Source organism: Lycorma delicatula, chromosome 3 (genome assembly GCF_047948215.1).
Source record: "Lycorma delicatula isolate Av1 chromosome 3, ASM4794821v1, whole genome shotgun sequence".
NCBI lineage: Eukaryota > Metazoa > Arthropoda > Insecta > Hemiptera > Fulgoridae > Lycorma > Lycorma delicatula.
This window is the reverse complement of record NC_134457.1, coordinates 53,986,331-54,013,418: the sequence shown is the minus strand read 5'-3', so window position 1 is coordinate 54,013,418 and position 27,088 is coordinate 53,986,331. Positions and strand designations below refer to the sequence as shown.

Sequence of the window (27,088 nt, the reverse complement as noted above, 5' to 3'; positions counted from 1 at the left end):
TTTTTTTACTAGTATTACGAGTATTATGTTTTATTTTAATGAAAATAAAATACATCATCAAGCTTCATATAATAATTACATTATGGTTAATTCTACATAAATCAATTCTCAACGAGTAAAGATTCGTAACACAGCAGCTTTTTACTTTCTTGTACGAAGTAGAGGAAATATTGTGATCGCGAAAAATTTCGGTTTTCAGATTTCAACGGAAATAACCATTTTGACCATTCCTCAACCCATTTTGATTAGTTTCGGCGTGTCGTCTGTACGTACATACGTATGTATTCATCTCGCATAACTCAAAAACGAAATTAGCCGTAGAATGTTGAAATTTTTGATTTAGGATTGTTGTAACATCTATTTGTGTACCTCCCCCTTTTAATTCAATTAACTGAACCAAAAGCGTCCAAAAAAGTCCAAAATCAAAAAAATTTGGAGTTTGGACTTTTTCTGGATTTTAGACGCAGTTATAAGCCCTCATTGAGAGCTTTTCAACAATATATCATAAGCGGTACTTATTTTCATTGGTTGCAGAGTTGTTCCCAAATGAAATTTTGATTAATGAATGTTAGAAGGAATTTGGTTCTTAGAAGAAGAAAGCACATCGGTTCGAATCAAATCGGAGATGAATCAGACTTCATCTCGTTTTTTTATAACCTTTTTTTTTTTTTGAATTTAAATACATTTATTTATTAATAATTATTAACCTCTGATTGTAAAAAATATAACATAAATAATAATTCAATAATAAAAAAAGAAAAAGTATCAGAAGTTATTAATGAAATAAAACTTTACGTAGTTTTCAATTTAAAAATATGTATATGTATTTAATAGGCGTACAAGGATGTCATGTTATGCAAACATCAGATTTTTTATAACACAATTAAAAACTCGTCCTATAATAAATACTTTTTATAATTTCCGAGATTTAAAAAAAAAATAAAAATAAACAGATATTCTTAAGGGAAAAGAAAAAACGACCGAATATTAAGTTTAAAGAGATATATTGTTCGCTGAACAGAGATCACAACTTTCACGATCTAACAAGCAGTTATTGTACGGCAATTCTGAATTTGATTTGGACCTACGGGATCTAGCTCTGGAATATTAAAAGCAGCATCAACATCGAGATAATACAGCGATTCCAAAAATAAATTATTGAGTAAAATAACAGAGGAGCCTTGTTTTGTAAGAAACGGTGAGATCCACGGATATTTTGGTTTTCCGTTTGTTCAGGAAGAAATACAGCTATTCGGTATAAATTGCGGTTAAACAATTACGTGAATTATTTAGCTATTAACCTTCAAAACTGTAGTGAAGACGTTAGAAGGCTAAAACGACTCCACGTGTTGGTGATTTACGTGATTTGAGGTGGAACTGAATCAACTTAGTTTTACCCATCGTATCATTATTTCATTTAGTTTTTTCGTTATTAATTTTGGTTTTATTTTCATTTTACTCTCACTCTCAGCGTTTCATCGATTCTCTTGTTTATTAATCCTTATGATTGTTTTTGTTTTGTGTTGAGCTGCCAATGGTACTGTCTTCTGACTTAACTTTATGCGTGTACTTTCACTGAATGTCTTGTATAGGAATATTAGTAAGTAATTTTTGAGGGACCTTTGCATGTTATTTTATGTGATCATACAGGATCATTCACGGGAACCGGATGTTTTTGAAGTGGGTTGTACTCGGACGTTCGTGGTGGGAGGGGCACGTGGCTGGTGTCTGACGTTCCCTTTGTTCATAGCATTTACATTTTAGTCGTTGAGATGGAGCCGTGGACGCTAGACCAACGCCTGTACGCGTATTTCAGTTTTATGCGAAATGACGAATCCGTAACTGCTGTTCAGCGAGATTTCCGCCGCCAGTTTAATATCGATCGTAATGCAAGTGTCCCTTCTCGTAACACAATATTGCGATGGGTAAACAACCTTCGAACAAGCGGTTCAATATTGAAGAAAAAACCACCGGGTCCCCGACGAACTGCTAGCACTCCGGAGAACATCGAACGAGTAAGGGAAGCCATTGTCAGAAGCCCACGCCGCTCTATTCAGAGGCATTCAGCAGCGCTTCAAATGAGCACAAGTACAGTAAGACAAATTCTGCATTCAGACCTCATTTCCATCCTTACAAGATAGTCGTCGTGCAGCAGTTAAACGAGCAAGATTTCACGCAGCGATTACAATTTTGTCGACAAATGCTTACCGTTTTTGAAGAAAATGAAAATTTATTATTGTTAATGAGTGACGAAGCCCATTTTCATCTGAATGGCTTCGTCAACAAATAGAATTGCCGGAATTGGGCAGAAAGAAACCCGCATCAGCTTCACGAGAGACCACTTCATAGCCCAAAGGTGACTGTCTGGTGTGCAATAGGAAAGGTCGGTGTTATTGGACCGTATTTTTTTGAAGAAAATGACGCTGCCGTAACTGTAACAGCTGATCGTTACATTGCGATGTTGAATACGTTTTTCATCCCTGAGTTACGAAACCGGGTAATCGATTTTCAAAATGTGTTATTCCAGCAGGATGGAGCTACAGCGCACACGAGGGCAACGATGGCTGTTCTCCGTAACTTGTTTCCGGGACAGATCGTTTCCAGATTCGGCGACATTCCTTGGCCCCCTCGGTCCCCCGACTTGAGTAGTAGTGATTTTTTTCTGTGGGATTTCTGAAATCGCGTGTGTACGGCAATAAACCGTGTACATTGGAGGACCTAAAGATCGCAATTCGTCTTCACGTCACCCAGATTGATGTAGACATGCTGCAAAGAATTGAGGCCGGTTACCGTGAAAGGCTACAACAATGTATTGCCCAAAATGGACATCACTTGCCGGACATAATTTTTCGTTCATGAGTAAGTAACAAATGCTTTGATTTAACAAGTGTTTCAGTGCCAATAAAACTTTTTTAAAGTAAATATTCAATTTTTTATGATTATTTTAAAATCATCCGGTTCCTGTGAATGACCCTGTATTTACTTATGATTTCTTTAATGTTGTAATTGATTGTAATTTTTTTTTTTTGAAGAAAAAGGATTGTATTTGGAATCCTCATAACAGTATAGTTTATTGTGCAATAAACGTTAGGGTTGAATAATTTTGCTTACTTCAGAAAAAATTATAAAAGGAACTTCTCCATCACTTTCCTTTTCTTTTATTTTTTTTTTTTTTACTATTTACCTTCCGAGAGTCACTGTCAGTATTACTTTACAGAATGAATGACGGTGATTGTACAGTCTCAGGTCGACCATTTCTGAGATGTGTGGTTAATTGAACACCCAACCACAAAGGAACACCAGTATCCACGATCTAGCATTCAAATCCGTATAAAAGCAACTGCCTTTACTAGGATTTGAACGTTGGAACTCTCGACTTCGAAATCAACTGATTTGCGAACGGGCGTTTACCACTTGACCAATCCGGTGAGTACATCACTTTCCTAGAAGGATCAAGTGTAACCACTAGATATTGGTTAGTTGCCATAATACCCAATTGATCCAAAATTATTGGTAACCACCACTGATTAGTAACCAACTCTTACATATAAATACATGTAACATTAACATACACATCAAGATTAAATTAACATAGATGTAATACATAATATTGTCGCGTGTTCGTGGTTCAACAAGGATATTGAATGACTAACAAAAGTAAAAATTTCTTATAAATACAATTTATTAGTCTAAAAATATAAATAAAAAATAATTATAATAAATACATATAAGATGCAAAAGTGTAATTCAAATAAAAAATAATAAAATCGATTAAATTATAATTAAACTGTAAATTCCAAAATTCACTCCGATTTACTAAAAACTTTATAATGACTAATAAAAACTAATATTGCAATAACAATAAAAAAATCTACAATTCACTTTCTGCAAGTATAATTATTTTTACGTTTACAAAAGAATTACCCTAATCTTTATGAATGTATAGAATTCTGTCACTTTCACTACTGTTCACAAATAACTCGCCGAACAGCTTCTTGTTTTCAATTACTATCCAAAATACTTGTGACCCACTCTTCAGTGGTGGTTATCAAACACTTACTATTATCTCTTTTATCGTACTTTGCACCGAGCTCGAACTTGAGAAACTACTAACTCTGATGCTGGTCCTCGGCAGTATTTATACCTTCTGCCCAGCACCACCAGTACCCGACCCTTCTACGTTTTTACGTTCTGCTATAACTTGAACTTTTTCTATAAGTCTTTTCCTACATAGAATTCCTTTTTCTTTCCTTCTAGATTCCTCTTTCTGTATTTGTTTTTTCTTTCTTCTTTCTAGAAGAAACCCGTTACACCGATCCCGTTACAATATGTAAATATTAAGAAAAAATAATTATTTCTACGCCTAGGTATATGAAGGTATTAAAAACAATTAAAACAATGAAATTCTTATAAGAAATACCTTGAACCGTAATTCGGTTAACAAAATAAAACGTAATTTGTAACAAATCATTTTAAGAAAATTTAATGTACACCAAATTAAATCCTGATTTATCGAGACCATTTTGTTCGAATTCTGACTAAAAAATTATTTCAATGGACCCATGACAGTTTCAATTTTTTTAGCAAATCAGAGAATGATTTTTTTTGTTTTTCAGTTTTTACTAAAGACATTTACAATTTAGTTTTAAATGCTAAGAATGTATTTTATCCGAATAAAGAAAACGGGGTTCGGCAGACCCCATTATATATTTTACAGTTATGATGTTTTTCATTTTTTATGTTTGTGATATATTAAACGCTGACTCAAGACCAGTAACAAATAATACAAGGGGCTCCTCCAAGAACGGAAAATCTCTTTTCTTCAAGTAATAAAAACAGAAAAATGAACTAATTTTGTTGTTCTTGTGTTAGATAAATATATAAAGAACAAAGAAAGCACACTATACAGATTGTACGTAATTACTGACCTTTTAAATGTAGATAAGAAAAGTTTTATACAAAATACGAGGGTTATTTTTTTTCAAGGTCCGCGTGAAATAAAAACCCGCGCAAAAATCGGATGAACCTTTGCGCATATGTGTTGCGCAGCGTCTCTAGTATGGCCTTCAATCACGCCGCGTCACTTCGTTTAGTTCTGAACACGCAGCTAGCACATAAACATCTCTACTACAATAGCATCTCCCGCTAAGTGTGAAGTACGTGCGGTAATTCTATTTTTTCAAGCTGAAGGGCGTAATGCAGCTGAAATTCATCGACAATAAGTAATGTGTACGGTGAAACTTCAATGAGTGACAGCAAAGTGCGACAATGGTGCAGAAACTTTAAAGCAGGACGAACAGATGTTCATAATACAGGCGGTCAGGGAAGGAAGCGAGTGTCAACCGATGATCTCGTTGAGCGAGTGAAGTGAGGCAATTCGAGAAAATCGTCGGTTCACAATTTCTGTATTGAGTGATTAGTTTCCTGAAATTTCAAGGTCAGCTCTCTACACCATTGTGAGTGAGAGACTTCAGTACCGAAAACTGTGTGCGAGATGGGTTCCCAAGATGCTGTCCGACCATCACAAAACAATGAAAATGGAGGACGCCTCCCTAACGTTTCTCCAGCACTACCACGATGAAGGAGAAGTTTTTTGAACAGAATTGTCACAGGGGACCAGACATGGGTCCATTTCGAAACTGAAGAAACAAAAGAACAATCCAAACAGTGGATGCATTCCCTTTCTCCCAGTAAACCAAAGAAGTTCAAGCGAACCTTTTCCAACAGAAAGTGTATGGCTACTGTGTTCTGGGACCGGAATGGAGTTCTCTTGGTGGAATTCATGGAACGTGGCAGACCATCACTGCAGCTTCATACTGCGTGACTCTTCAACGTCTACGAAGGGCAATTCAGAATAAGCGGAGAGGAATGTTGTCATCAGACATTGTCTTTCTCCATGACAATGCTCGGCCGCACACTGCAGCTGTAACAAAGAAGCACCTGCAGCGTTTTCGTTGGGAAGTGTTTGATCACCCACCATACAGCCAGGACTTGACTCCATCCGATTTTCACGCTGGGTAGGAGGACAACATTTTGGCATAGACATCGAGCTGCAGACCAGAGTAGAAACATGGCTGAAAACACAGGCGGCTCCGGCCTATGATGAGGGTATTGGAAAGATGGTACCACGCTACGAAAAATGTCTAAATCGGAGTGGCGACTATGTAGAGAAATAGCGTAACTATGTAAGTACTTGTTACAAATAAAAAATTTTTTATTTTCACTGTGGTTTTAATTTCGTGACCGATCGGACCTTAAAAAAAATAACCCTCGTAATACTTTAAATGTTTTTCAAAGCTTGTAATTTATTTCTTTTGGAACGTTTTTAAAACATATTTTGTTAACATTTATGTACAGTAATCGTAAAATATTATGTAATTATATAAATTTATATTATAAATATAAAATATGATTCACTAAACCTCAGTTTACAGATTACGCTCCTAAAACAAAAATACGTTTACTTTAGAAAGGTTGAGAATTCGTTTAACAGTATGTAATGATTCGATTATCTTTTTTTCAGGGAGACGGAATAATATAAGTTTTTGCTTATAATTTTATGAGACGGGATTTTAAAAAAATACCTATAACTTCAACCCTATTTATCGTATGCAAATGACTTTTTCACAACAAATAAACAGTAAAAAAACAGTAAAAGTTTTTAAATTTATTAACACGAAAAATAACGCAAGTTCAGTTATTAATCCATATAGATCATTAGAAATTATATGTATCAAATAATATTTGTGATATTTAATTTCTTATGAAAAAAAACAATCATTAGCAGTGTTATACAAAATTATTTTAATTAGCTGTTGCAAAAATTCGTTCTTTCAATTGGTTATTCTGTTCATAAATTTAATTTAAGTTCGACAATAATTTTTCATTAAAATAATTTAATCTTTTTCAAATGTTATATTTTCAATGAAAACCGACTTGAAATAATTTTTTTTTAGATAGTCTAATTAGGAAAAAATTAATATTTTACAGTTTACAAATTTAGAGCTTGCATTACTAGTTTTACATTAAAATTTATTTACGAACACATTTTGAATAACTTTTTAACATCTGGTTTTGTCGAAATTATTCAGTAGAAAACCCGAAATAAATTTATGATTTATGATAAATATGAAGATGAATAAACTGAATAAGCTTAGCAAAAAATTACAATAAAATTGTTTTATATTAAGAACAACTAGATTATGGTGAAAGATTTACGAAACCAGACAATAAACAGAAAAGAAGATGTCAAAGAAATGACAGATGAGAGACAGATAAACTAGACAGAACTCCCGAGTTACACTCATATATAAGTTTGTTACTTCATCTTAACAGAAAAACTTCATGAAGGATTTTTTTTACGGTTGTATCGTTTTCAGTCATGAAAAAATGTAAGGAAAAAAGGAACATATCTTATCTTAATACGACATCTCAACTACTTTACTAAATAAATATATATATATATATATACGTGTGTGTGTGTGTGTGTGCGTGTGTGTGTGAGTGTGCGCGCGCTTCGAAAATACACATACGCGCATGTGCATCTGTATGTCTATTTTCGAAGTAAAGGTATTTTTAATTTACTTATTTTTTAAATATACATATTTTTAATTTAAAAAAAGTATTTTTTTAAAATAAATAGATTATATGTAAATTTCGATATCCGGCACAATTGGAGGACGGGTTTTGCGGGTTATCGATATATCCGGATAATAGAAATTTACGTAAAACACTCTACTGAAATATGTACAGTACTAACATTTACGTTATACATTACGTGGGTTACCTGAAATGCAACGTAGAATTAATCTAATACTATACTGTAATAGATATCTGGCATTAAAACATATTTAAAGATTAAATGTGATTGAATTTTAGTTACAGTAGGCCTACAGTATAAATTACTGTAGTATAAATAGAATTAAATACGATAATAATGTAAAATTATTATCTTACCCGTCCAGAAAAAATTGTAGCAAAATCATCCACGGTTTTAAAATTCACACAATTATCACAAAACATTGAAAACTACCTTTCGGTATTTTAATTAAAACGTGCAGTATATAAGGCCGGTCTCCCTGGTGCGAGTGGTAGCATCTCGGCCTTTCATCCGGAGGTCCCGGGTTCAAATACCGGTCAGGCATGGCATTTTCACACACGCTACAAATCATTCATCTCATATTATGAAGCAGTATCAGCAGTATCGGTGGTTCCGGAGGTTAAACAAACAGGTTAAATTTACAGTTTATAAGATAAATCAAAATATTTCTTATTGAATCCACATAAAAAATACGAACTAAAAAGAATATTGTACACAAAATTCATACGTACAGTTATAAAATAACTATGTTTTTGCACTCCCTTATTATAAAAATAACTTGCATATATCGGTTTGCCTGTTAAGTGACAATCGCTTTTGAAGAACAGTTGAATGAAGCAGATGCAGCTTCAAACTTGCTTGTTCCGAGTAGCACGCTGACTCAGTAAAATTTAACAGAGCATCTGTAGCACTTACCCGACCAATCTTCTCTCGAGCAATTTCATCTTCATCATCCGATGAATCGCTGTCATTATTTTTTAGTAGAAGAGCGCTAAACAAATCTTTATCCGTTATCTCCCGTAAAAATTCAGTTTCTGCATCGGTATCAATTCATTCAATTACATCGTCTTGAATGAGGTTACTCATAAAGTTTGAAACAGAAATTTCTTTACGGGTTGATCAATTTCTTGAACGACATTGTCTTCACTTCAATGAAACTTTAATTAAATTTGTAGGCAAGTTTTTCCAAGAAAGCTTTAAGGTGCTTTATTTTACTATATTCCAAGCAACAGCTATATTGAATATCGCGTCTTTTATGCTGTAGGTTTTTAAGAATTCTTTAAACGATCCATCATGTTGAACAAGTTTTTGAAAAATACTTGTTTTTTATAATAGCATATCATATTCTACACCACACGTTGATCCATTAGCTGGATGGCTGTCGTCACGTTTGAAGGAAGATAAGACGTGAAAATATTACCCGATTGGAGTTCAAGTTCACTTAGGTGAGCGGTGGAACTGTCGAGAAGTAGGACTTCCTGTCTTCTGGTTTTCCGTTTTTTTTAAATGTTCTGACAAATTGCCCAGTATACACGAATCTCTGTACAAGAGTCTCTGTACGTAGAAATATTATTCCCACTTTTTTTTGGTTTTTTGGGGTTCCTGAGTTATGAAACGCCGAGGAATGTAATAGAGGTATGATGCCAAGAAAGTAAATAATGAATTGGTCTCACTTTAGTTTCTTTATTTTGTCGACTATATTGTTCTATACCAAGATTCAAAAAATAATAATTAGTGAAAACAAATTCCCGTAATGCAGAAGATACCTAGTTTAACGGTTATAAGTTGAATTAGTTTTGAGCTATAAAGCTAAAACTGTTCCGTTATAAATAAAACTATTTTTATTAATCTTCCTATTCAGATATTTGTTAACAAAATTTTAATATTTTTGGACAGAAAACGTAGAAAAATTCAAAAATCAATGGTGTAATAATATTATACTGATAACTTTTTTTGTATATACTACAATAAATGGGGAATAAAGAAATCGCACCTACTAAACGCCTTGAACGATGAGTTAAAAAGTTGACCTAAATATCACTAATACAAATTCAATTTCCTTTGATGTACATTATAAAATTAATTAAAATTAAAAAATCAATTAAATAACAAAAAATACCAAGACAGAGGGAAATCCTAATTGAAACTTATGAAAGAATTAAACAGCTGTCGAAATATTGTGAAGATTACTTACTAGTTTTTATCCAGTAAATCATCACCGGAAGGTACTAAAGAACACATTAAAGAAAAGCTATAAATAAAGAAGCGTTATGGACTATTTTTATACGTTCAGAGGAATGTTTCGTAGACATTACTTATGGTGTAAGTGAGAGATCATTGGTTAGCAGCCCTTCAAGACTTTTATTATTTGGCTATAAAAATCATAAAGGATAAATGAAATATTGAAACGAAAATAAGTATTTTACCGAGGTACTGTCTTTATTAGTTATTTTGGACTATAATTAATATCAAATATATTTTGCCTACTGTAAAATTATCTCTTACATTTTTTAATCGTATATGTTTTCCTCAAGAAAATGTGAAATTATTACTTATATTTGTTTACAATGTAGTGCTAGAATGAATAAAATGTAGACAGTGAACCAATTTAAGAGTACGTATTTTAATATTGCGTGCAATTATGACACTAATCTGAAGTAAACGGATTTTTCAAGAATCTCATATATTAATTGTAAGTTTCATTAAAAAAATATTTCATAAAAGTTCTGATTCCAGAATTAATTTATCGAAAGTGTTTTCTCCGATTTGGATAAAATGTTAACATTTAGCTTAATGTTAATACTGTTAATTCTAATATTTTTTTATTATTTTCACTTAAGAAACTTATTTTTAAACAAAAAAAAAAAATCACGAGGATATAAAATTAGCTCTTCTACCTGTATACCTGAATAAAATACCTGTATACCACCTGTACCCGTATACCTGTACCACCAAGACATAACTGAATTGAAGTCCACGGTCCCTTCAAATAATATTCAAGATATTGCAAGCACAATAACATTATTGAGAATACATATAAAAGATTAAAAATTAATTACTTTAGACATCATACATGCGTGCGCATGCAGGAACTCTCCACAGAGTAACAAAGGAGGTACAGCCAAGCTTTTTTTCGTCTTTATATAAATTTATTTCGATTTTTTCAAGAAACTTCCTTGTACGAAGTAAAGGAAGTATTCTGATAACGAAAAATTTTGGTTTTAAGATTTCAACGGAAATATCCATTTTGACCATCCCTGAATCCATTTTGTATCTCGCATAACACAAAAACGATAGGATGTTGAAATTTTGGATTTAGGACTGTTGTAAAATCTATTTGTGCACCTCCCCTTTTAATTGCAATTGGTTGGACCTAAAGTGTCCAAAATAAAAGCCCAAAATCCAAAACATTTGGATTTTGGACTTTTTCTTAATTTCAATAATAAGCCCTCATTAACAGCTTTTCAACAATGTATATAAGTGGTCTTATTTTCACTGGTTCCAGAGTTACAGCCAAATTAAATTTTAATTAACGAAATTTCGATCTTGCACATCGTTCGAAACAGACGTCTTCGTCTCCTTTTTTTTAACTTTCTTTTTATATAAATATATTGATTTATTAATAATTATTAATCTCCGATTGTAAAAAAAATTTACAATAAATAATTCAAAAATAACGATTAAATATTAAAAAATATCAAAAATTATTAATGAAATAAAATTGTGTGTACTTTTCATTTTAAAAGAATGTATACATGTAATCTAATAGGCGTACAAGGAAGTCATGTGGTGTCCACATCAGATTTTTGTTTTACTAATATTGTAAGGTCTCCTTGTGGTCACACAAAAAGAAATGAAAAAATTGGCGGTTGTTCCAGAAATTTAGTTTGATCAACTGCATCCTTAAGATTAAAATCAGTAAACTTTAAACCGTTTACATTTGCCGGGTTTTGCCTCCATAGCGTGAGTGGTATCGTCTCGGCCTTTCATCCAGAGGTCACGGGTTCGAATTCCGGTCAGGCATGACATTTTCATACACGCTACAAATCATTCATCCCCATCCTCTGAAGCAATATTTATTTCTGTTAAAATTTAAATATTTTAACTTTTATGTAAAACAGCATTTAGTATTTCTTAATTAATTTTTACTGCCCAAGACTGTTTTTATTAACTTTTTTTTCTTTAGATTTATAGATTTATATATTCAGCTATCATAGCTGAGTCACCGGACTCACATTATCAAGTTCAGTTTTAAAATTACCAATCGGAGAAACTTCATGTTGGTGTAATTTTGAATATTTCCCTACAATTTTCAAAAAAGTCAATTTTTTTTACAAGGCGTTCCTCTGACCTTTAAATAATGAAGATACGCTTGACTAGATAAAACAGAATCGTAAATACCTACATACATATATCTTAATACAAGTATTTTTAGAATAGAAGTAAGATTTATATTTATATTAACATTATTCTTGAGAAATAAAACTTATATAAAATCAGGTCGGTAGTATCGATGTATTTTTATCGCAAAAGATTGTGAATCACGTTTCATTTTGTAGGGGGGTAAGAAAAACTCTTTCTCTATAGGAATGTTTTATGCAGGAAGAACAATTTACCTCAACCGGCATGACAGGTGTTTTACATTTTGAGTGGTTTCTCTAACCAAACCGAAACCGTCCCCGCCCCCCCAACTTATCACTCCACAAAGAACAACTTGTTTATATATTATCTTTTGTTTCCTTCTAAACATTGAATATACTGTTATAGCTTCCATAAAACACATATATATACATACAAAACTTTTACACACATAGAAACCCATTCAAGTATTTCCACTAGCCGATATTAACCGCCATATAAATACATTTTCTCATCGCCACACTCGGTGATACGATGTGTAATCATTTTTTATCGTTATGTATCGATGTATTAAATTTAATACGATTCAAAGACACTGCTTATCTTTCAAACGATTCTTTCATATTTCCTTACTCTTCTGCTGTATAGCAACCTTTACCTAATTTCCTTGACTTTCACTAATTTTCCTGCTGGTTCCGGCTCATCCCAAATATTACTCGCCACTTTTTATAATTTTTTTGTTGCACTCTTTTCTCTTTTTTCATCAAATAATTTAAATTCAAATTCTTTCCCTACTTCCAATCGCGTTATATCTCCTACCAGCTGGCTATTTTGTAAACAGTTTTTCTTTCTATATATTCTATTAAATTTCTCTCTGTAATATTGCGTAAATGAAACAAAAAATAAATAAATATTCAACGATTGAAGTAAGTGTATTACGAAGATTATATTTTATTTAACGTAAACAACATGGTTAATTCAGAAAAAAAATTATTAAATTGCATCAATTTATATTTTTTTTAAATCTGATGTGAACACTACATGACTTCCTTGTACGCCTATTAAAATAGATATACACATTTTTTTCTGTACTTCATTTAAACTTATTTCATTTGAAAGTGAGATACGATCTTCCAATTCTTTAATAAAGTGGAGAGCTACACAATTGCTGAAACTAGACAACGTGTACACAAATTAAGATCAGAAGAATTATATCAAACTGAAGAGCGATTAAACGATTGTCAACAAAAAGTAAATAAACCAAACGATGATCAACTCCGACTTAGAGAGAATATTTATTGTTCGACAATATCAGAGGAGTACTGAACTAAAAGATAACAATTTTTTGCAACTTATTAAAGATCGGGCATGTATGCCTCAGTGTATGTAATGCTCTTGTGAGGGTTAATTTTAATGTACATAAAATTAAACAGAAATTCAAGAATAATTAAATAAAATTAAACTAGAAAATCCAAAAATAATACAATTCTAAATTATAATTTTCAATTAATATTAAACAATCAGATGTTTCGCCAAATCTATTACATATACACATATGTAATAATGACTATTAAATTACATAAACACATTTTTAAAGTACATAAAACTTTATTTCACTAATAACTTCTGATCGTTTTTCATACTGAATTATTATTGTAATTTTTTTTACAATCACGGGGCTAATAAATGAATATATTTAAATTAAAAATAAAGGTTAAATAATAGGAGATGAAGTCTGATTCGAACCGATCTGCCTTCCTTAGTAAAATCGAAATTTTTTATTAATGAAAATTTCATTTGGCTATAACTCTGGAAACGTAGAAAATAAGTACCACTTATGGTATATTGTTGAAAAGCTCTGAATAAAGGCTTATTACTGCAGTTAAGAAAAATTCGAAAATCCAAATATTTTTGGACTTTGGATACTTTTGGTTCAGTCGATTGCAGTCAAAAGGGAAGTGCACACCTAGATGTTACAAAAGTCCTAAATCCAAAATTTCAACATCCTACTGCTAATCTTTCTAAGTTATACGAGATAAGCACATACCTACGTACGTACAGACGTTACGCCGAAAATAGTCAAAATGGATTCAGGGATGGTCGAAATGGATATTTCCGTTGAAATCTGAAAACTGAAATTTTTCGCTATCACAATACTTCTTTACTTCATACAAAGAAGTTAAAATTAGTTGTTTTTAAGAATAAAAATACTATTTTAATTTTTTTTTTGCAAGAATTTTGCTAAATAATCAGCATACTAACTGTAAAATAAAAATAAAATAAAAAATAAATGAATAATTATTTAATTATTCATTTAAAAATGAATAATTAAATAAACTTTTACCAGAGAATTATAGTTGATTGAACTTTAACCAGTTGTAAGATGTTTTGAAACAAATGCGGGATGAGATAACCCGAGATACTAAAAGGGAGTAAAAAATAGTTCATAAAAAATTAAGAAGCATTCTAGGGAAATGAAAGAAATGTTTTAAATAAAGAGAGAACACACATCTTTCTGAAAAGAGACATAAGGAATTTTGAGTAGCATCATAACAAATTTTAAGAAACCATCTGAAATGTAAACGTTATTATGTAAATGCAGAAATCCTTTTGTCTCATAATAAATATTGTTTGTAACTGATGCCTTTTAGGTATATTTCAAAATAAAGCTACCTATTGTAATGCGTACCATGATTCGACTTCCGAAAAATTTCGACATGTCATCGCGTTATACATCCCCTAGACCCCAAAACCACCGTCAGCTTATATCTATAAATACATATTTCACTTTCTTGTGGATACGATAACTGCTGTAATTTTGCGCCAGTCACTTTCAGATTGTTCCTTAAAAATAACTCGTCCCAAAATCTCGGTCCAGTTAGTTAACTGCCAAAATCGGACCATGCGAATGGAAATAGGGAAGGTTAATAAAAAACATTCGCTATAACTTTCTTATTAAGTAAAATAACGAATTCGTTTAAAGTTCCTACTATTCGTTGGATAAGGATCTAAAACTTATCTAAGTAAATTATTTTGATATCACCAACCATTAGCCCAGGGAGTAGAAAAAAATTCGGTTTCGAAGACAAAAAAAAATCATACCTCCCTTAATAGGCGCAGTATCAAATCGGTTTAAAGTAGTCGTTAGTCCTTTAAACATTACCTAAAACTTTTGTCTGAAACAATTTTTTATAAGACCAACACGTACGGCAAGCGATGACCAAAACGTTGCTGGAATTGTTCAGAAAATGGGGCTTACCATATGCTAAACATGTGAAATTCTTTTTCACATGCAACCGTTGTCGTATCGAGTAAATTTGAAGTTTTTCTTTACTTTAAGGTAGAAATCATTTTTATCCCCTACTGAGCACTGGTGAAATCTACCTCCTTTTCGGTGAAAAAAATCCTTTTCGGCATTTTTTAATTCTATTCATTATTGATTGTTAATTATAAATATTAGCTTAATATAAAATAAAAGTTAAACTTTTCACTTGAGTTTTTAATAAATGGCTGTCAGTTTAACTCGTATATCCAATTTTTGTGAAATATATTTATTACAAAGCTAATCGGAAAACGTAGTTTGAGATCAATATCGATACGACTTTTTCTTATTAACTGTCGTCATTAACTTAAATAATTATTAATATAAACAACTTATCCATTAATTATCATATTAATTATGAAAATCCAACTTATCCATCCTCACTATGGGTTACATACCGTTAGTTATTTTTCCAGGACTTTCCATTATCTGTATCTACAAACAGTATCTTTTAGTTCATAATAATATATCGTTTATTATATGAGAAATGTTTTGAAAATTTATCATTTTTAAGGTTTTCATTCATATTTACTTAGGAGTTGTTTACTTTTACTTATATAAATATTAAAATAGAATATTAATTTTTTGTTTTGATCAAAAAAGGTTTTTACTGCATCTATAACGCTACATTAGGAAAATTTTGAAAGCCGAGATATAAAAGTTAAAAAGTACAAAGATACAAACACGATGTCAAAGAAATCACACAAACGATATTTAAGTTAGGCTTTCATGATTTGATTACGGTTTTTCTTACTCGTTCTGAATAACTTTTGAAATATTTATTTTGTTTAATATCTTAAAGCTTACACTCCTCCAAGTAAGCGTTTTCTTTAAAATAAATTTGTAATCTGAGAATTATTTTAATCGTAATAATTTGTTTATTTACGTTCATATATCCAAATATACGTTATTTTTGTAATGTTCCGATTTATTCTCGTTCAGAATTTTTTTGATAAAAAATACTAACTGCTCTTGATAAATGTAAGTATTTTATCTTAAAATTGAAGCCCAATCGAGATAAAGATCCGATTGTTTCAGGATTTTTCAATGTTTTTCTGGATATAAAATAAAATAATTATTAAGCACGATCAACCTGAATTAAACGTAAAAGAAGATCGGGCAGAAAGATAGTTGTTAAAAAGTGTCCTAATTTAAACTGCATACACATATCAAGTCCCGTAAAGGAATCTTTATAATAAAAGAAAAATAATTTATGTGGAAGAGTATAAATAATTATATTTTAAGTTACATAATTTATTATTTTAATGAATTAATAATATAAGGTATATATCATTAATGACTTTATTTTTTTTTTCAGAATGAAAAGAATCAAATTATGAAATCGAATGTATGGTTAAGATTGGTAAGTAATAAAACAAACAAAAAAATTTAATTGTGAATAAAATATTTTACACGTCGATATTTGCTTTTCTTTCATACGAATTATTATATCATAAAGTAGTTCCCTAAAAGGTGTAGCTTAACAAAACTGGAGTTTTATTTTTAATTTCATTTCATTAAACTAGCAGTAAACAAAATTTTATCGTAGATCAATTAAGCAATTACTCCTTTTTTAAAAACACTAACGTTTTAATTTTTGGAATCATAGTATTGACAGCTTATGAAATAAATTATTTCAAATAGATAAAATTAATTTTAATTAGCTTAGAAGATGTTTAATAAATTGTTTTGATTATGTGTTTTTTTTTTAGTTTAATTGTTTATATTTCTAAAATATTTAATTCTTTTGTTTTGTAATATTGAAAATTTTGTTTTATTATCACCTAGGTAAAATCTACCACATTTTTTTGAAAATTTATATCAGGAGTAATATTGAATTGATTTATATCCGGAGTAATTATTTTCAAAAATTGTGAAATATTTTTTATTTTTTATTAGATGATCTACTCACTCATATGCTTCAAGTCATGGACATGGAGAAAATATGATGAACTTGTATTTATAGTGTATGAAAAATGTCAACCTTGTCTTCAAAGGATTCAAATGTTTATGATAAAAGTAGAAAACATCTATTTTATTGTTTTTATACATTAATATTATATAACAAATTTATGACTAAAACATTAACTATTACAATAATAATAATAATAAAAATAATAATTATTATTATACGACTGACGGATATCAATCAGTTAAAAAAATCAAGAATTTTATTTTATGACGCCTTGTTGAGTTTATTTTCAGATAAAGTTTTATTTAAAATTCTAAGAGTATTCTACGCTTAATTTTACAGATAGTAACTGCCTTAACTGTAAATGAACTTAAGATTCATTATGTTAAATTATGTAACTAATTATATTTAGTTTAATTAGTTATATATTAACTAAATTATTATATTATTAGTTATAATAAAACTAATAATATTAATAAAATTGTATTAAATAGCAACTCCCGTTACGTATGGTTACTTGCTCTGTATGGTTACTTGCGTTTCCCGTCACGGTCAGGAGATGTTTTTCCGTCTAGCCAGGGGACTCTGCCCCTGGACCCCATAAGTAAGGACCAAAATAAAAATTCAACAATTCAAACTCAGAATTTCAAAGTTACGCTTGCTAGGCGTAGATTCTGAATCACTCACGACATAATATTTTATATATAGACTAGCAGCCCCATCGCGGCTTCGCCCGCGCTATATGGTTAGTTGTGTTTCCTGTCGTGGACAGGAAACAAAACTAACCATATAGTTTTTCGCCGGTCAGGGCTCGCTTCACTCGCCCTTCTCATCTAGACAGATACTCTGCCCCCTGAACCTTTCTTCTAACTCATTAAACTCATCTGTATTCTGTATTCATTAAACTCATGATTGCGAAAATAATAAAATTTAAAGCCCGTTCAATTTAAAAAAACTATCATGTATTGTAACTTCTTCACAGGAACAGTTTGGTCAGTATAGGCCTTAACTTTGTCGTTCATCTCATCCTCTGAAGCAATACCTAACAGTGGTCCCGGAGGTTGAAAGAAACAAAAGGCCTTAATTTCGAGTGATCTAAGAATGTAGGTTTCAAAACAGTCAGCCTTTATCTTAGAAATACTAAACTGGTTACCCGTACTTTGTACGAGTACAAATGTATTTGGTCCGGTATTATCTTTACCCGACAAACACACTAGGATGTGACCGTACTTTGTTTCTCATTTACTTTTTAATTACTTTCATTTTATACTTTTCAGTCAAGCAACCGGCGCACATACAATGTCGCGTCGCACATACAATAACAGTTCCTTGGTTGAGCCGCCGCGCTGCACACCGTCGTACCCTTTAAAAAATCGAAATTCATAAACCCCAAAAATAGTTTTTAGGTATTTATCTGAAGTGTATATGCAAGCCCCAATCGAGGGAATATCTCGTTTAGTATAGTCGGAAATGGGGAAAGTTGCAAGCATTATTCAATTTTTTTATTACCTTTCCTCACTGCTTTCAAGGTTGAATTTCCAAAAATTCTCGAATTTGATTTTTGGATATTTACATGAAAATTACACACACATTTCATTTCTTACAGAGAAATTAAAAAAAAAAAAAAAAAAAAAAAATAGTAAATTTCATTATTACTCCATTTTAACCCTTTAAACTCAGGATTTCAAAAAATCCTTTCTTAGTGTGCACTTACACCGTAAGAAGAATACGTATACAAATTTTCACCAATTTATCTTCAGAAGTTTTTGCTAGATGTTGATGAATCAGTCAATCATGACATGTTCTTTTATACAGATTGATTAAGCTAAAGTTTAAAGTTAATTCTACATAGTTTTAAAATATGATGCTCTAATATTTTTTCCAAAATTACCAAATGCGATGTTATATAATTACTGATTTTTTAGCAGCAATAAAATTAAAGTAATAATTATCATAGTAACAGTTTTTAGGATTTTCATGAAACAAACCGCAATTCATTTTATTAATACACTATACTCCAACTTTGACAGCACGTTTTTTCCAACCCTATTGAATGAACTTCAGCACGATTTCGAAAAAAATTTAAAGTTTTCAGATATAACAAGCGATACTTCCTAAAATTTTAACCTTAAGCTGTGAATAAAGTAAAAAAGCAAATTTAATTTAATCAGAAAGCTTTAATTGGAAAATATGATCGCAAGCTACCTATAATTTATCATCTCTGTAGATCGTTAGACCAGGATGTGTACCGCTTTTAACTCAAGTGTTCCATTTAGACTTCCATGGGGAAGTGTAGCAGTAAAAAATAAAACAAACCCTAACAGTGTAACCAAATAAGAATACATATTAAATAAATTTTTGAATTACTTTTTTAATAAACCTTAAATTAATTAATAACTTTTTTTAATTATAAATATTCATTCTCCTAAAAAATATAATAAAACGGTTAAAAGATACGTTCTGTAATAAAATTTCTAATGAAAATTTCTAAATGATAGAAAGTTTAATAATAACTGTATTTAAATCGGCTTTCCTTGAAAGAGTTATTGGATAAAAGGTAGACAAAATTCTTTACAACTATAAACTAATGTAAATAACTAAGGCACCAGTTCCACACTCCTTTTAATAATTAATTTACTTGATAAATCTAATAAGCTAGCAAAATATTAAAAATATATGTATCGGTTACATTTATTAAAAAATTTTATCTCCAAAAAATACACAAAATAAAAATGTACACCGAGACAGAATTTTATTTGTTTTTATCTGTATATATAAACCTTTGTGTGTGTCTGTGTGTGCGCGCGCTATTATATTAATATTATTACTCTTATAACTAAATTCAAATAAAATATTACTATTAAATATCAATTATTCCTGCTCACATGTGAAATATTCTATCATCTCTAGGAGCTACCGCACAAAGTCAGAACGAGTTTTTAAGTTGCAAAAATTCTCATGATTTTCATGTTTTCCAGGTTCTTATATTTATATGTGTTACTATTCTTTCCTAAAAAGAGTAGTCACTTACATCTTAAAACATTATAGTATCCGCCTCTATCAAATCAAACAACAGAACTTTTTTCGTATAATTCGAACACAGTACTTTATCTTAAGAAAAAGGACCTAATTACAAAAATTCTTCATTTGTCATTTCAATGAATAATGAATTATCTACAGATCTTTTTTGTCTAACTTATTTAAGAGAAAATTAAAATATATAATTTTACAGAAATAATATTACTTCTAGTTTTTTAATATTAATTTCTTAAAAGATTTTACATTTTTTATGATTGTATAACTTTTACATAAATGTGACCAAGAATTTTTCATTAACGTCTTTTGAATTGTGATTTATTCTTTCTATAGATAAATAAATTTAATAGCTTCACATATCCTCTTTAACATTATTTCATATATTTATATTTTAATTATTAACAATATCAACTTTTTTCCTATTTTTTACATGATAATTAGCTTTTAATCATCTGATATTGCTCTGGTCTAGTATATTGCTCTGCCGGTTTATCTGAATTAGCATACCTATCCGTTCCTGAAATGATCTATTCAGGTTTATTACCTACCAGTGACAGTAAAAGAGTTATTTTTAGTAAAATATTATCTGGAAACCAGTAATTCTCTATTGAATCTTATAGTGACCCTTCCATGATTTTGTTCTGATGTTTGTTGTTATTAACGGATAAAATGTATTAATCTATGATAATTGATTTATTGAATAACTTAAAAAACTACTTGTTAATATACAGACATATTTTAGAAGTAAAATTACACTCTTACTACAATGACTTACAAAACAACAGAACAATTTTCTAATTTTCCTGGAAATCTACAACGGCATATATGATTTATTCGTACGTTCTAGATCCTAGTTCTGTAGAATAAAATTAATTAGCTGATCTTTAAAGAGTAAATTCTGTAATATACTTTTAGTCTCGACCTTTCATCCGGAGGTTCCGGGTTCGAATCCCGATCAGGCATGGCGTTTTTCATACCCTATAAAAATTGCATTTCATATTCCTACGCACAAGCTTCCAGTTTCTGTAGTGAATTTCATCAAGCAACAAAAAAAATTGATATATTTTATCGAGGACATGAAGAATACGTAAATTAATAAAAAAAAAACTACGTTACTGCACGTTTAGAAGCCACTGATTACGAAAAATGAGCTTCAGTTCTTAAAGTAAAGAAACAAAATCAACGGGGCATATAAATAAATAATAAACTAGTAACACTACTATAGTATCTTGGGTTTTTTAAATTCATTATAACAGTATGCATAAAATTTAATATTATTTAATAAAAGGAATTAGAAAAGTAGATTATTTAAGAAACCACACATTTATTCAACGATTTTGTTAACGCATAAATATAATGTAAACTTAATCCTGTGTAGCGACGATTTGTTTAATATAATTCATACAGTAGGTAGATTAAATGTAATATAGATTTATGAAGTAGGGTTGTATACTCAAAAAGCAGATTGCCTCCCTGCTTCCATAAACATAACATATTCTTTCATTATACTACACACTGTAAGAGGGAGGCTATATATGGGATCATGAGGAAGGGAAAGACAGAGAGAAAAAGAAAGAGAGAGGGAGCGAGAGAGAGCTTTGATTTTTCAACTGGCAATTTCTCTACATGTTACTAACTCGAACGCACTGACGAGTGACTAGTATTGCCCAAGATTATAAACAGCCAACCTACTCTGCATATAAATTAACTTCTATATCTCATTTGCTTTTCAGAGACGTATAGCTTTAGTGCTATTTGTCGTTAATATTTACAACATAACTTGGTACATTTTTTTTTAACAAAAAAATACAATTTTTTTATCTTCTTTATGAAATTTTATATTTTAAAGAGAAATAACTAGTTTATTAGTTTAACAACAAAATTATTGTCTTTTGCCAATTAAGAACACGTAAATTAATTACATATGAAATAAAAATATTAGAAGAATATTTAATTCAACTTAAATTGGATTTATTATTAAAATATATACATTTTCTGCTAAGATCATCATAACCTTTATATTGAGATAAATGTAACTAGTATAAAAAAAATAAATAAATTGGATTTTTCGACTGATCTAACAATGATACCCCTTCAAGAGTCAACTATCAATTTTATTCTGTTTGAAAGCGCCTAAAAATTACCACTCTATCGCTTTTACCGACGTAAAAAGTACGTTCTAAGGGATCAATTGAGCCTTTAAATTCAGGAGCGAAAAAAGCAATTTCATACACAAGCAATTACTCGGTTTCAGTGAAGCCAATGGGAAAATATGTCTGAAAGTCAATACGTATGTTGATGAATAATAAAAAAATACACTCTGCTCTTATTGGAAAACGTAACTACAGGCCAAATAAGAGGGTTCAATAATTCCTAGAAATTTTGAAACCTTTATAACAATGCAAACATTTTCAGAAATTCAATGTATCGTGGAGAATAATAAAATTACTTTTGTTTGTGTGTGTGTGTGTGTGTGTGTGTGTGTGTGTGTGTGTGTGTATGTGTGTGTGTTTTTCATTTTTACATTAAACTCACTTTAGAGATGACAAACTCTTCTCTCATTTTATGATGTAAAACCATAGCTACGTTTTTTTCCTAATTTATATTTGTGTTATTGAAATATGTCATAAATAACCAGTAATTGATTGATGTTGCGCTTAAAGTATCAACGAACTCCATTAGAGGATAAATTACCCTCTCGAAACTCATACTTCCTCATAAAAATCTCATAATGGAAATTAATATTTTTTTTAAAGTTCATGGATTTTTATTAAAAAATACCAACATTTATTTTTATTATGGTTCGATGTACTAAATTGGTTTGTATTATAAATCTACACAAAGATAAACCACTTTACTTAGAAAAAAATATATAAAATTCGATTATTACATCACTTTTTACGACCCGAAAAAATTAAATATATTTTAATTACGTAATAAATCTGCCGTTTAAATAATATTTTTAACATCGCAATGATTTAGTAAGGGTAAACATACGTTTAAAATAATTGTAAAATATCTATCATATAAATTTACTTTAAATTATCTATCGCACATTTTATCTTACGTTAAAGGGTAATAAAAACTTTGTACGAGCTTTTTTTAATAATTTTTAATGTATTTTTTTTTCAAAGAAATTAAAAATTTAGCTGGATTTATATCGTAACCGAGATTATAAAGGTTATTTGTTGTTAACATCCCACATACATTGATAAAATTGCAAATTTAAGTAACTTTAAATCTGAAATATCAAAATATTTTTTTTAAATTCCCGATATGTCCTCAAAGAAATAATTTAAAATTATTTCTTAAATTACTTTCTGAAATATGTTTTTAAAATATTTTCTTGCTCTATGCCACAATCAACTCAATATTAAATAAATCATAAAGATAAAAAGAAGGAAAGATTTTTAAAAAATTAAAAAACTCTCGAAAACGAAACGTTTTCAGTAATGTGTAATAAAATTGGAATTTGCTCAGAAAATTAAATTAAGAAAATTACACTCATGCAAATACTAAGAACTTATTACATAACTACAAAATTCAGAGCTTTCAACATCATTCTTTTCCCACAAAACCTAATGTGGACACCACATGACTTCCTTGTACGCCTGTTGTGTATTATATGCCTAAATGTGTATATGTAATTTATTACATACACACATTTTTAAAATGAAAAGTGCATAAACCTTTTTTTCTTTAATAACTTCTGATATTTTTCATATTTCTTTTTACCGTTATTATTAAATTATTATTTATTTTAAATATTTTTTACAATCAGAGGTTAACAATAATCAGTATATAAAAATATTTAGTTTAAAAAAAAAAAAAGGAGATAAAGTCTTATTCGAACTGATGTGCCTTCGCCTTGTAATATCCAGATATTTCATTAATTAAAATTCTATTTCGCTATAATTGTAAAACCAATGAAAATAAGTACTACTTATTTATGATATATCATTGAAAAGCTCCTAATGAGGGCTTATCACTGCAGTTAAGAAAAAATCCAAATGTTTTGAATGTACGTACGTACGTTCGTACAGACGTCACGCCGAAACTAGTCAAAATAGATTCAGGGATAGTCAAAATGGATATTTCCGTTGAAATCTGAAAACCGAAATTTTTCGCGATCACAATACCTCCTTTACTTCGTAAAAAAGGATGGTGCGTGGGTTTGTTTGTGTGTTTGTTTGTTTGTTAATGTGCTTACATTATTATTTTAGTTGCTAATGGCGCAGAGCAGACCAATGGTGATGCGCCGGACAGCTGCGCGCAGCGCATGAACGATTCATTCGTTCGAACGACTTACACTTCTCGAACGATTCATACTTCTTGATACGAACGATTTATCTAAAATTATATTTGAATTTTGGGGATAAAAAAGGAAATCATTGGGATTAGAGCTTTGTTAAAAAAAATAACTCAAGAAACCGCTAAAATGTTCAGGATTTTGAAGCTTTTCGTTGTAAAAGTTTTTGTTTTTGTTAGTACAAAAATTCATGAACGTTATCTAGTTACAATTGGCAAAAAATATTTAACAAAATCACGCGTAATAAAAGATAAACATATATCATTTTGAGGGCGGGCTGTAGGCTCGCTTTTTTCTAGTATCACAATATAAATTAATTGGGAATCAATTTAAATAAACTTACAATAATAGGCAAAAACAATAATATTATGCAATTTCACTAAATTTTATTTTCATTTTCTACTCAACTCGTTTTTGTTTTTAATATTCCAAAAAAAGACCTTCATGAATCTATATATTTTAATAACATATAATGTTATTCAGAAAGAAGATTGAGTATAAATCTTCTTTCTGCTAATGAATAATTTATGACAATGCATTCCAGCAGTAGAATAATATTAAAATTATTTTAATAAAACCCCACCTTATTTATATTTGGTCTTGAGCGCTTTCGTAGGGGGTCGCTTACTTCATCAGATATATTAAAATTAAAATAAAAAATGTTTAATTCAAAAACTTTAAAACGTAAGAAGAAAAAACATGTCACTTTTCAACCAACTAATAAGCAATTTAATTTAAATACTTATTTGATAAAATAGCAATAACTACAAAGGCGTTCATTAAAATATATAAAAAATTGAATAGCATGATGATAATTTTATAAACATAGTTTTAACAAGTAGATAAATGTATGTAAGTGTATGTGTGTGCACGAGTGCGTGTATACAAGTCTGAAAAAATAAGGTTTTATTAATATTAATAAATATCTAGAACCTATATTTTATAAATTTACTTACGGACGTATTTCTATTAATTTAAAAAATGAAATATGAATAAAACAAAACGATCTAGAATTTTGTTCAATTTGATCTATATTTTTATAGTATCTGACTTATCTTAAGATTTTAGTAAAAAAGAATTTCGAAACGCCCTTTCATCATATATCTTTTTATCAGACACCATCAATTTATCAACAGCGTCACTGAATTTAAAAAGACATTTTAAAAAAAGCTCCTTATCATAAATGCGTTACATCCTGTTCTCTGCTCCAGTTTTTTCTAGCGACTTATTACATCCAACTAGAACAGTTTTTTTCTTTTTTTTTTAATATAATAGTTCGTAATTTTGCATAAAATGAGTAGATGACATTGTTATATTATTTTACAACAATAAATTCTTCTCATAAGGAATTTTAGAAATAACTGTTTTTCTTTAAATCCTTTCTTAATTCTTAATTTTTCTTTCTTTCTCCTTTACTTTTACATCTATTTTCTTCTACATCATAACGTTTTTGTATTTCCAAAGTTTATATCGATGATTAGATTAATATATGTATAGAACAATATTTCTAGTGTTCAACTATTTATTAGTTACATTCAAAAAATAATTTAATTTTTTTTATTAATGCTTTTATTTACAGTCACATGAACAATATTTAATATTTTATTTTTAAAGAAAACCAAAAATATTAATTAATTATAATCTAAAACATCTTTTCTTTATTTAATTCAATTTTTTTTGCAGATCTTTATTTTAAGATACAACTGTTGAGCTTGCATAACAAAACATTTTTATGAACATATCACCTGTACTGTACTTTGACAGATAGTTTACAGAAAAAAATCGATATTAAAAATACAAAAATAAGCAAAGGTAGGTCATTAAAAATCAAACCGTTCACAATAAATGGAATTTACGTTATGTAAAATTCATGAACCAATTAATAACCTACAAAAAAATGCACTTTACTTACTCACACGGGGAGGCACACTAACACATACGTACAAGTAAACTAATATAAGTTGTAATCGATTTTAAATGAATTTGCGAAATCAATATATTTTTATTAATCCTTATTCTTCTTAAGTAGAAAGGTCAAAAGAAAGGAATAATATTATGATAGGTGAACGTAATATTTCCAAGTTCAAAGAATTTTCTTATTTAGGTAGAAATATTAGAAAGAATTAACAATGTATGGAATACAAAAAAAGAAGAAAAAAATAGGACAAACTTTATTTAGAAAATAAATTTTTTGTATTAAACAAAAATTTAGAAACTGGAAAGAAATTTTATTTAAATATTTTTATGAAAAAACGCTGTATGACAGCTAATATAGACAGAATCAAACCGAAAAGGCAAAGAATAGAAGGTTTGAAACATGAGTTTATGTAAACGTTGAAAATTATTGGATTGGTTAAGTTAAAAATGACAAGACAAAACGAAGAAAAAGAAGCCTGAAATAACTACCAAGATTTTTTCTTTTTTCCTTTCTTTTTTTAATTTTTTTTTTTTTAGAAAAAACCACTAGAAATTGATGGATTATACATTAAGGCATTCAAGAATAATTAATAATAGAAGGCGGGATTGAAGAGAAACATAAATACAAGACTA

At 29.6% G+C, this 27,088-nt stretch overlaps 1 protein-coding gene and 1 long non-coding RNA gene across 5 annotated transcripts in view; one reads left to right on the top strand and one right to left on the bottom strand.

Annotated features, from left to right (window-relative positions):
* Nucleotides 1–27,088, bottom strand: part of LOC142321604 (uncharacterized) — an 816,200-nt gene that overhangs the window by 622,039 nt on the left and 167,073 nt on the right. The window lies entirely within an intron of this gene.
* Nucleotides 1–27,088, top strand: part of nAChRbeta1 (nicotinic acetylcholine receptor beta1) — a 356,989-nt gene that overhangs the window by 202,318 nt on the left and 127,583 nt on the right. The window contains exon 3 of the mRNA XM_075359825.1: nt 16,600–16,644. Within this exon, the coding sequence (XP_075215940.1) occupies nt 16,600–16,644 (45 nt within the window). The remainder of the gene's footprint in view (nt 1–16,599; nt 16,645–27,088) is intronic.